Source organism: Tachyglossus aculeatus, chromosome 9 (genome assembly GCF_015852505.1).
Source record: "Tachyglossus aculeatus isolate mTacAcu1 chromosome 9, mTacAcu1.pri, whole genome shotgun sequence".
Lineage (NCBI taxonomy): Eukaryota > Metazoa > Chordata > Mammalia > Monotremata > Tachyglossidae > Tachyglossus > Tachyglossus aculeatus.
Genome location: NC_052074.1, coordinates 61464711 through 61476778, shown reverse-complemented (window position 1 = coordinate 61476778; position 12068 = coordinate 61464711). Strand labels below are relative to the sequence as shown.

The following is a 12068-nucleotide window of genomic DNA, read 5'->3' as shown; positions in this document are numbered from 1 at the left end:
ACTCTTGAATGGATTCCACCCGTGACATAAAACTTCTAGGTTAATTTACTTTAAACACCATAAGTAAAAGGAAAAGGAACAACCATGTTCCTTTCACATAAATCAATGTTCAAAATTCTCCTGGTTTTGTTACGATTGAGCCAGGAATTCAAAACTCTAACCAAGAATATTTATGCTCTGAAAGGGCAACTAAATTCTCCAGAGAATGGAATGGCTAGGGGTAAAAATCAGAGGACAGAGATCCGTTGGATTCGACTTAAAAGCATGTCCATTACCTTGACACTGTTCCACTGCTTTTTCCAGAGCCAGTGGAATTCATGCTTCTAGCTTTCTGATGAAACTGAAGTCTCTTCTCTTTAGCCAACATGCTTCTGCTGTGAACACAAACAAGCCAAGTGAAATTTATTGTCACAATATTTCCTTCCTTCAGCTGTTAATTGTTAATTCTACGGTAAGTCAAAGACACAAAGCTACACACCAAGTTTCTGTTTGAGCATCATCTTCATGGAGGTGGTTAGCTGGAGATTAAAAAAAAGACACGTGATAATTGCTGTGATAATATATTATGTAAGAAAAATAGTAATGACGTTTAGCAGTGGGATCCTAGCCTCAAATCCTGCTATGATATCCTTATATATTTATTTGAAAATTATTTCTAACCCAAGAGAACAATTGTAGCAAATGGTTTCTTTAGTTTGCTTTTCAATCTAGCATTTTATTTTCATTTGAGCTTTTCAAATTAAAAAAATAGAATTAAGCAGTCTAATTAATTGCCAAATAAAAATAGATATTAAGAATATCATACTTTTCTGGCTTATGTTTTTGTTCACCGATGGGAAATTGAAGAGTTTAGAGAAAGCTTTAAATGGAAAACAGAGCAGAATTGATTGACTAAAAAACTGTCACTTTACTTAGCTGGCTGGATGTATAACAACGTGCCCAAAATCAATAAACATTTTATGGTGAGTGAAAGGCATAAAGATAACAATTACTGTCATTAACCACATGACCATATAGTTTTTTCTTATCAAGTTTTATTCAACTCTGTCAGAGGGATTCATTTCGTATCTGATACTTAAAACGGGCAGAAAAATGGTGTTTATATTAATCACACAATTGACATCGACTGTCTTGCCTGGTCCACACTATTTATATTCCCTAGAACACATTTTACTAAACTTTTCAAGTTTCATTCTAACTCTGCGTAAAGGGGCTAAAAAGCAAATAAAAAGGAGCAAGAATCACGGAAGTAGCACCAGAGAAAGACAAGCTACTATTGTTAGCACTGCAAAAGTAATGCTATACTCTCCGAATACGTTCAATGGGGACGTCTCATTTCCAAAGAGTTTTAACTTCCTTCTGGTACCCCTCTTCTCTCATTTCTTTCTTGATTTTCCCCAACACATTTTGTTTTAGATCACAAGCTAAAGGCATCTCTCATTTCTTTCTCGATTTTCCCCATCACATTTTGTTTTATATCACAAGCTAAAGGCATCTCTCATTTCTTTCTCGATTTTCCCCATCACATTTTGTTTCAGATCATAAGCTAAAGGCAGGTGTGTGGTCAAGAAAATCCCTTGCTTCACCCCTATCATTCCTAATCTAACTCCCTACCTTCCGATGCTACCTACAGCAGAGAATGCAGGAAACTGATGGGTCAGATGGGCTCGAGCCATCACCGAGATGAACTTTCTGACAGCAATGGGGCGCCCAACTAGGATTCGTTTCCATTTTTGTTTCCATTTTATAAAACAAATTATTCTTGTTCCAGTGATCCATACAGCTTGAAGTTAAAACTATTAAAAGAAAATAATAAGCTTGCCAAGTCTACCTTCAGCTCCCAAAGATAAATCGTCTTCAAAACTGCCTCCATTTTTCAAATGCACACCTGCAAATTAAAATTTGACAAGTCAGGAAAAAAACAAACCCTACAGGATTTTGCTTGTTTCTTTTCCAAAAATGACAGCAAGATTTTAGTTAAAGCTATAGATTTAACGTGAACCTATACGCTTTTGCTATAAGCGATATACCAGAAAACGGAGGCTGAAAACCCTCAAAAATTTGTATCAAGATTACCTAAAGCATTTTTACCACAAAAACAAAACCAGAATGATTGTAATTCAGCCACAGTTCAGGGCTGGGAAGGTTTTCATAAATGAAGTTTGGTGCCTTTTTCTATCTCCCACAAACTTGCGTATGGTGAAATTTAATGAAGGTATTATTAAAGAGCTTACCTTACCTAGAACTTTCATTAAAAATCAAAGCTGGAGCGTTCCTCCTACCCCTTCCTATTAAGAAGCAGGACGTGCTGACTAGATCTGTAGATACTAGAAATGCTTTTATATACCATACCACTACCTGTACATTCTCGTTGTACTTTGAACTTTGGGATTCGGTCTTAAACAGGTGGTAAATTCCTGTTGTACTTTGAACGTTGGGGCTCAGTCTTTTACGGGTGGTAAATTTTCAGGTGTGTCAATTTCAGTTTGTACAAGCACATTATTATCATCCCAAGACTAACTCGGTACTTAGTCCAATCTCTTGGAAAGGAGCCTTTACAGCTAACTGGATCCCAAAGTCACGGATTATGGATTTCGAAAGTCGACGGGCAGGGAATGTGTCCGTTGATTGCTGTGTCGTACTCTCCCAAGCGCTTGGTACAGTGTTCTGCACATAGTAAGCGCTCACTAAATACAACTGATGGACTGATCACTTACTGGAAATTCATCTCTGTGCTTATGGCTTAAAAATAACAGGATCCTTCCCGTTTGGCTTGCAGATAAAACTACCCTGGGAAGAAATCTTGGCAGCGTTAGCATACCTTTTTACATCTGCAACTGATTTAAAGTTCAGGCTCTTGATCCAAAATGCACTGAAGCAGAAGACATGTTAAAAAAAGCAGATTGTCCGGATGAAGCGGATCATTTTCTCTTACCTTTCAGTGCCGGATTGTTTTGCTCATCCAGAGAGGCTCCCAGGGGTGTCCTGAAATCACATTACAAACATCACCTCTCCAAGTATTTAAATTATCGTTCCTTCACAAAAACCACATACAGAACAAAACTTATAATCACCACAGTCATACTCGACTGCCCAAACCCACCCAGGGTAAGCAAGTAGACTTCAAAACCAATACCCGGCTACCTACACAAATAACTATGCCGAGAGGTCTATAATTTTATAGAATTCTAGAATTCAAGAATTCTAGACCTCTTAAGTCTGCCAGAAACCAGTTGACAACTATGAATGATACAGTACGAAGTACACTTTAAATGTATACCGTTTAGAAAAAAGCAAAATGCCCCAATCTAGAAAGTTAACAAAACTGAAAAGTTAAACCCCAATGCTAATGGATTTAAGAATGGTTAAGGAAGAAACTCTCACTATTTGGAAGCCCAATTTCAACAGATTCTTTAGATCTCATTTGTTTTTCCAGCTTGACCCATTTTGGGGAGAGTTTCAAAAAACTGAGTTTCTGTACTACAGTTATTTATATTTGCTAAAGACAGGAAGTGAAAACACAAGTGTTTCCAGAGGAATGGATAGGGCCCATTTGTTCTTAAAACTATATTCAAAATAGAGCTGATAAAGTCCTCAACAGAACAGAGGCATTGTTAGAGAGGCTTGGTCTCCAAAACCATGCCAATTATCAGATTTAAAAAAAAGACATTCTGACATTCAGATTAAGATGTTAACACTTTAAAGTTCATCCTAATTTAAAGTTAGCTCAAATGTACTCGGAAAATTATCTCGATTATGTTTTTGACAGCTTTAAAGACCCTTCAAGAACAGAATGGAGTGCATTTCTTCCAATTTCAAGGCTAACTTTTATAATGTATTTCCCAAGCGCTTAGTACAGTGCTCTGCACACAGTAAGCGCTCAATAAATATGATTGAATGAATGAATGAATGAATAATGACTGAATTGTTTTGTTGCCTCCCAGCACTTTTATTTTATAATGCACACTCTTATCTTGGAATAGTTTACAGGAACTACCCATCCACATTAAACAAGGGACAAACCACTAACTCCTGACAACAAAAAGCTTAATAAAAGACCAATTGAAGATTGAAATGTTTTGATTATGAGAATATCCAGCAAGCAACAACAGTCCTCTGGGGTTTGGGTTTTCCTTGGCAGTTAAAGAACTTTCGCGTTAAAAAACACTGTTGTTTCATATGCTGGCACATGGCATTACCATAGGATACTTTGGTAAACCAAGCCTGTTCTTTTCTTTTGAATTTGAAAGGGCATCTATTTTTAAATCCTTCTTTTCCTCAGCCCTGTTTCTGTTCTTCTTTCCCAGTGGCTACTTAAACGCCCCAACCGTCTTTACTCTTAGGTCAGATGAAGGTGCGGACACAGATGGTTCCAATACTGTTGAATAAACTGGCTCGCAGAAGACCAGTAAGAGGGAAAGTTCAATCGCCTCCACGGCATGCGTAATATCTACCAGAGACCTTGCCTTTTGAGATATCTTGGCCAGGTTGTGTTCAGTTACTTAAAAACTCAGTTTCCAAGTTTTAAAATATGTTTATTTAAAGCAGGGAAAAAAAATCATAAATAAACCCAGCAAAAACAATACTAGCTGAATGGGACGTTTGTAGGGGGGAAAAGTGAGGGTGTGCATAGCCACATATATGAGCCTATCATCAAATCGAAGAAAATCTGTTAAGACATTTTGGCTTTAAAACGCTTCAGTGTCTGTGATTCAGTCACAGAAGAGGTCACTTCAGGGACTTTTCAAGAATTGCTCGTTCAAACGAGGAAGCTACTGTGGGCACCAAGAGGGTAAATCTGAGGGACTACAGCCTACTTTATAGAAGCTGCTTCTTCCTACTTTCACCTTCATAAATGAATGCCTGCTTTATGTGGAACAGGTGGATTTGTAAAGCAGGAGAAGACTGCGATCTAAGAATTCATCTCCAACAAAAAGCAGCATGGCCACACTAACAAACACTGAGATTTTGATTTCCAGAGTCTCAACTGTAACAACACCTCTGGCTTAAGCATTTCTCCCCGGTGTCTGTAGGGGAAGACTGCAATTTTACAAGCAAAAGTAACAGCAGTACATGCTACCCAACTCCTGGAAATCAAAAGCGCCGTCCAGAAATTCTGCCCAAAGAGGTGGGTAAGCAAGTAGACTTCAAAACCAATACCCGGCTATCTAAACAAATAACTATGAGGAGAGGTTAGTTCACCGAGTATTCTATAATTCAAGAATTCTGTACCTCTGAAGTCTGCCAGAAACCAGTTTCTGCGATCCAGGTTTCTGCGATCTACTTCAATTCTGCAGTAGTGCTGATCAAAATGTACCTCCAACACACATATTTATGTTCAGACAATGCCACTATTGTTCACAGCTTTTGAAAACCTAAACCTCTGTTGAGACTCGAAAGGGAATCCAGAGATCTAAGTCTAATAGCCTCGGAAGCAAAGGTAAGTCAGCGAGGATTTAAAATGATGAGTAGGCATGCTAAAATACCTTTCTAAGGTATATTTTTCATTATAAAAACTACTTTCTGAGACACCCTAAAGACTATGCTAAGACACCTACTCACAGGGCATTCCCAACTGGGTTTTTTTGTACCGATTTAACCTAACATTTAAGGACTTTTCCACTTCAGGAAATACACCTCAAAATCTCCAATGGTCATCATCATACCATCTTGACAACGAGCAAAGTTAGCAGAAAGTGTCCAGACGGCTGAAAGTTAGGGCCCAATGATTATTTCCATCACTGTTCTATCAAAATACCGGGGTTTCTTTTTGTTGTTGTTGAGCAAGTCAGTTCACTTCTCTGGTCCTCAGTTCCCTCACCTGGAAAACGGGGATGAAGGCTGCGAACCCTATGTGGGACAGGGACTGTGTCCAATGCAATTATCTTGTTTCTGCCCTGACGCTGAGAACAGTGTCTGGCACACAGTAAGTGCTTAACAACTTCCATAATTATTATTGTCGTTGTTGCTTTTCCTTTTTAACCACTTGCCATAGAAAATAATTCAGTACAAGGATGACTAGCTCCAAATGCCCCGTAGGCTATATTTCCCTCCTTGGAATCTAGGACCAACCAAAAACCTAGGGAAATTCATACCTTCCAAGTATAAAACTGGATCAATTTAACAAGGATCCCAAACAAGGATGACATGAAATGATCTAAAGGCAAACATAAAAACTTGTGCACTTCGATAACAAGTAGGTGTTAAGCTTGGATATAAAAGAAACCTGTAGCCAAAGAATCCAAGAGTTCCTTCTACATAAAAGCAGTATAGACCCATAAAGTATTTTAAAGCTTTTAGAACCCATGTAATGGATTGACGGCTTCTGATGTCAATGTCTGGGCAGATGATGTCAGTAGCCAACACGATCATGGCTACTCAAGTCAAGACGATGGCCCAGTAGGTATGTTGGAGCATGACTGATATTCTGGTCATTTAAAGGAGGAAGTCATTCGGTTTGTATACTCTCAATTCTACAGCTGTAAATTCTCAAATCCCCAAAGAAAATCACACTGGCAACTGCATTTGAATCATTAATGACCAGTCCATTTTGGAACTTTGCAAAGCAATCAAGAATCACCCTCTAGCACAGTTAGGTGTTTTTCTGGTCTCTACCCGATGTCGAAGTTTGAAAAGGGAACTTACCGACAATCTTTGAGCCATATTGCGATTTTCTCATTCGGGATGTTTCCTAGAAGAGGAAGAGAAGAAGGGGAGGCAGCGGACCCCCAAGGACGCACGTTTAGTTCCCAGGCAGCGCCTTCTCCCTCGGTTTCCCAGGTATGACAAAGATGAAAGTGAGTCAGGGCAGACTGTGCGACCACTTGAAGGGCGCAGAGGGTGTGTGCAGAAGGCAAGTTTGGCATTGGTACCCACCCACCCACTCTAGGAATCTGGGCCGATGTCTGCGCCTACAGGGTGAGGCTGTCTCGGGAGGGGTCGCTCGGAAACGGACTGTTGCATCGATCGGTGGTGTTTATTGGGTGCTTACTGTAGGGTGAGCACTGTATCAAGCACTCCCCCACAAGTTGGTTCAGGGGTCATGCCTCTGTACTCTAAGGAGGTGTGTCCCTCCCCGTTCTCAGCCTGGGGCACCCCCGGGCTTGCACCCCTCCACACTGACCTCCCTCAGCGGCCGGGAGCAGTTTTCCTCCATGGGGGTCTTCCTCCTCCTCCTGGTGGTGGTGGTCGTCGTCGTCCTGCGTGGCTTCGGTAGAGAGATCCTCGGTCTCCTGCCAAGACTCCCGGCTCTTGGCCCAGGCCTTCCTCCGCTGGCTCGCCCCTGGCCAGTCCAGCTGGTCCGCCCCCGCCGCCGCCCCCGGGGGCTCCTCCATCAGGGCCGGGGCCTTCACTCCGCCGGACCGGGGAGGGGGTTCAACCTGCAAGATTGCCAAGCCGGGACCCCAGCCCACCTATCAAGGCCCGAGACCCATGGACGAGCTCTGCACGCCCCCGGCCTGGGCGAATCGCTCACCCCCACCCCCCGGGGCCACTGCAGTCTCTCCAGCTTGGGCTATCGCTCACCCCTGAAGGCCACTGCAGGACCTCTGCTTGGCTAAGTTTGAAATGTACGCTTCCAAGCTCTTAGTACAATGCTCTGCACAAAGTAAGCGCTCTGTAAATACGATCGAATAGCGATTCGCTCGCCCCCGGAGGCCACTGAAGGACCTCTGCTCTGGTAAAGTTTGTTGTGGGCAGGGAAAGTGTCCGTTTATTGTTGAAGTGTACGCTCCCAAGCTCTTAGTACAGTGCTCTGCACAAAGTAAGCACTCTGTAAATACGATCGAATAGCGATTCGCTCGCCCCCGGAGGCCACTGCAGGACCTCTGCTCTGGTAAAGTTTGTTGTGGGCAGGGAAAGTGTCCGTTTACTGTTGAAATGTACGCTTCCAAGCTCTTAGTACAGTGCTCTGCACAAAGTAAGCACTCTGTAAATACAATCGAATAGCGATTCGCTCACCCCCGAAGGCCACTGCAGGACCTCTGCTCTGGTAAAGTTTGTTGTGGGCAGGGAAAGTGTCCGTTTACTGTTGAAGTGTACACTTCCAAGCTCTTAGTACAGTGCTCTGCACAAAGTAAGCGCTCTGTAAATACAATTGAATAGCGATTCGCTCGCCCCCGGAGGCCACTGCAGGACCTCTGCTCTGGTAAAGTTTGTTGTGGGCAGGGAAAGTGTCCGTTTATTGTTGAAGTGTATGCTCCAAAGCTCTTAGTACAGTGCTCTGCACAAAGTAAGCGCTCTGTAAATACGATCGAATAGCGATTCGCTCGCCCCCGGAAGCCACTGCAGAACCTCTGCTCTGGTAAAGTTTGTTGTGGGCAGGGAAAGTGTCCGTTTACTGTTGAAATGTACACTTCCAAGCTCTTAGTACAGTGCTCTGCACAAAGTAAGCACTCTGTAAATATGATCGAATAGCAATTCGCTCACCCCTGGAGGCCACCGCAGGACCTCTGCTCGGCTAAGTTTGTTGCGGGCAAGGAAAGTGTCCGTTTATTGTTGAAGTGTACGCTCCCAAGTGCTCAATACAGTACTATGCACACACTAAGCGCTCAATACATACAATTAAACGGTGATCACTCACCCCTGGAGGACACTGGAGAACCTCTGCCCGGTAAGCTCTTTATAGACAGGGAATGTGTCCGTTTATTGTTGAAGTGTACGCTCCCAAGCACTTAGTGCAGTGCTCTGCACAAGTAAGCGCTCTATAAATATGATCGATAGCAATCCTTTGCCCTGGAGGCCACTGTAGAACCACTGCTCTGGTAAAGTTTGTTGTGGGCAGGGAAAGTGTCTGTTTATTGTTGAAGTGAATGCTCCCAAGTGCTTAGTACAGTGCTCTGCACACAGTAAGCGCTCTATAAATATGATCGAATGGCGATCCTTTGCCCCAAAGGCCACTGCAGAACCACTGCTCGGATAAAATTTGTTGTGGGCAGCGAAAGTGTCTGTTTATTGTTGAAGGGTACCCTCCCAAGCGCTCAGTACAGTGCTCTGCCGGCACTAAGCGCTCAATACATACAATTTAATGGTGATCACTCGCCCCTGGAGACCATTGCAGGACCTCCACCCGGTAAACTCTTTATAGGCAGGGAAAGTGTCTGTTTATAGTTGAAGGGTGCGCGCCCAAGCACGCTTAGTACAGAGCTCTGCACACAGTAAGCACTCAATAAATAGGATCGGTTGGCGATGGCTCGCCCGGGGAAGCCACTGCAGGACCTCTGCTCGGGTCAAGTTTGTTGTGAGCACGGAAAGTGTCCGTTTATTGTTGAAGTGAATGCTTCCAAGCGCTTTGTACAGTGCTCTGCACACAGTAAGTGCTCTATAAATAGTATCGAATAGCGATCTTTAGCCCCGGAGGCTACTGCAGAACCTCTGGTCGGGTAAAGTTTGTTGTGAGCAGGGAAGGTGTCTGTTTATTGTTGAAGGGTACCCTCCCAAGCGCTTAGTACAGTGCCCTGCACACAGTAAGTGCTCTATAAATACGATCGAATAGCGATCCTTTGCCCCAGAGGCCACTGCAGAACCTCTGCTCGGGTAAAGTTCGTTGTGGGCTGGGAAAGTGTCTGTTTATTGTTGAAGGGTACCCTCCCAAGTGCTCAGTAATGATAATAATAATAATAATGGCATTTATTAAGCGCTTACTATGTGCAAAGCACTGTACTAAGCGCTGGGGAGCTCACAGTCTTAATCCCCATTTTACAGATGAGGGAACTGAGGCCCAGAGAAGTGAAGTGACTTGCCCAAAGTCACCCAGCTGACAATTGGCAGAGGCGGGATTCGAACCCCTGACCCCTGCCTCCAAAGCCCGGGCTCTTTCCACTGCGCCACGCTGCTTCTGTACAGTGCTCTGCCGGCACTAAGCGCTCAATACAGACAATGAAATGGTGATCACTGGCCCCGGGAGGCCACTGGAGAACCTCTCCTCGGGTAAAGTTTGTTGGGGGCAGAGAAAGTGTCCATGTTGAGGGTCGAAGGGTTCGCTCCCAAGCGCTTAGTACAGTGCCCTGCACACAGTAGGCGCTCAATACAGCCGATCGGAAGGCGATGGGCCGGGCCCAGTCCCCTGACCTCTGACCCCGGGCCCAGTCCCCTGGCCGGCCCAGGGGATCCTCGGGGACCCCCCCAAACTGTGTCCATCCCCAGGCCACAAGGTTCAATCAATCAATCAATCAATCAATCAATCGTATTTACTGAGCGCTTACTGGGTGCAGAGCACTGTACTAAGCGCTTGGGAAGTACAAGGCGGCAACACATACAGTCCCTACCCAACAGCGGGCTCACAGTCAAGAAGCCTTTCCCCTCCCCCGGCCCCCTGGGTCCCCAGGACCCCCGGGACCCTCCGGCTACTAGGCAAACCCCCCCAAGGGCTGGGGGCGCCCACCCCAAGTCTGACCTTTGACCCCCCACTGGGCCTGGGCCGGTCCTGGGGGGCTTTGGGGGGCTTTGGGGGGCACTCACATTGCTGGAGGCGGCGGTGGCCCCTGGCCGGAGGACGAGGACGAGGAGGAGGGAGGAGGAGAAGGAGGAGCATAACCCAGTCTGCCCTCGCCCACTTCCTCATACCGGCTGGGAGGGGGCGGGGAGCAGCCAGCAGAGCCCCAAATTCCTCCCCCCCACGTGGCCACGCCCCCCTCCCCCTCCCCGGGGGTCCCCAACCCGGCCCCGGGGGGCTCCTCCCTCCCCTGAGCCCCCCCCCGCCCTCCCTCCTGCCCCAATCAATCAATCCATGAGCCTGCTATTAGGTAGGGACCGTCTCTCTAGGTTGCCAACTTGGACATCCCCAGCGCTTAGTACAGTGCTCTGCACGCAGTAAGCGCTCCATAAAACACGATTGGATGAATGACTGCATCCAACCATCCATCCCTCATTGCTGAACGCACTTAGAACAGCGCTTGGCACATAGTAAGCGCTTATAGTCAGCTGTGTGACTTTGGGCAAGTCACTGAACTTCCCTGTGCCTCAGTTACCTCATCTGTAAAATGGGGATTAAGACTGTGAACCCCCCCCCCCCTCCTTGGGACAACCTAATCACCTTGTAACCTCCCCAGCACTTAGAACAGTGCTTTGCACATAGTAAGCGCTTAATAAATGCCATCATTATTATTATTATAGGGACTGTCTCTATATGTTGCCAGCTTGCACTTTCCAAGCGCTTAGTACAGTACTCTGCGCACAGTAAGCGCTCCATAAACACGATTGGATGAATGAGTGACTGAATCCATCCATCCATCCCTCATTGCTGAACGCACGTAGAACAGCGCTTGGCACATAGTAAGCGCTTATAGGGACTGTCTCTATATGTTGCCAGCTTGTACTGCCCAAGCGCTTAGTACAGTGCTCTGCACACAGTAAGCACTCGATAAATACGATTGATTGATTAACAAATAATAATAATAATGGTATTTCTTAAGCGCTTACTATGTGCCAAGCATTGTTCTAAGCTCTGGGGAGGTTACAAGGTGATCAGGTTGTCCCACGGGGGGCTCACAGTCTTCATCCCCATTTTACAGATGAGGGAACTATTCATTCAATCGTATTTATCGAGCGCTTACTGTGTGCAGAGCACTGTGCTAAGCGCTTGGGAAGTACAAGTTGGCAACATATAGAGACGGTCCCTACCCAACAACGGGCTCATTATTATCATTATTATGTGCTGGTCTGGATCACAGGCTAGAGGGGTATAATAATAATAATAATAATAATGGCATTTATTAAGCACTTACTATGTGCAAAGCACTGTCCTAAGCGCTGGAGCAGCGTGAGAAGCAGCATGGGTCAGTGGAAAGAGCAAGGGCTTGGGAGCCAGCAGTCATGGGTTCAAATCCCGGCTCCGCCAGTTGTCAGCTGTGAGACTTTGGGCAAGTCACTTCACTTCTCTGGGCCTCAGTTCCCTCATCTGTAAAATGGGGATGAAGACTGTGAGCCCCCTGTGGGACAACCTGATCACCTTGTAGCCTCCCCAGCGCTTAGAACTGTGCTTGGCACAAAGTAAGTGCTTAATAAATGCCATCATTATTATTATTATTATTTAGCTGGATAAAGAAATGATTACCTGTCACTCAAAGACA

General features: G+C 45.0%; 1 protein-coding gene across 4 annotated transcripts in view; it reads right to left on the bottom strand.

The window, feature by feature from the left end:
• The window catches only part of ITPRID2 (ITPR interacting domain containing 2), a 70830-nt gene extending 60292 nt beyond the window's left edge, over positions 1-10538 (bottom strand). For 3 of the 4 annotated variants that reach the window (XM_038751102.1, XM_038751103.1, XM_038751104.1), the window contains exons 1-7: positions 10459-10538; positions 7124-7379; positions 6646-6691; positions 2936-2985; positions 1832-1888; positions 479-518; positions 276-374 (exon numbers count right to left, since the gene is read on the bottom strand). In XM_038751102.1, coding sequence (XP_038607030.1) covers positions 276-374; positions 479-518; positions 1832-1888; positions 2936-2985; positions 6646-6691; positions 7124-7334 — 503 coding nt within the window. In that variant the 5' untranslated portion in view covers positions 7335-7379; positions 10459-10538. Of the gene's footprint in view, positions 1-275; positions 375-478; positions 519-1831; positions 1889-2935; positions 2986-6645; positions 6692-7123; positions 7380-10458 lie in introns of those variants that run through there. The other variant, XM_038751105.1, reaches the window with a different exon arrangement.
• Between the last annotated feature and the right edge of the window lie 1530 nt (positions 10539-12068).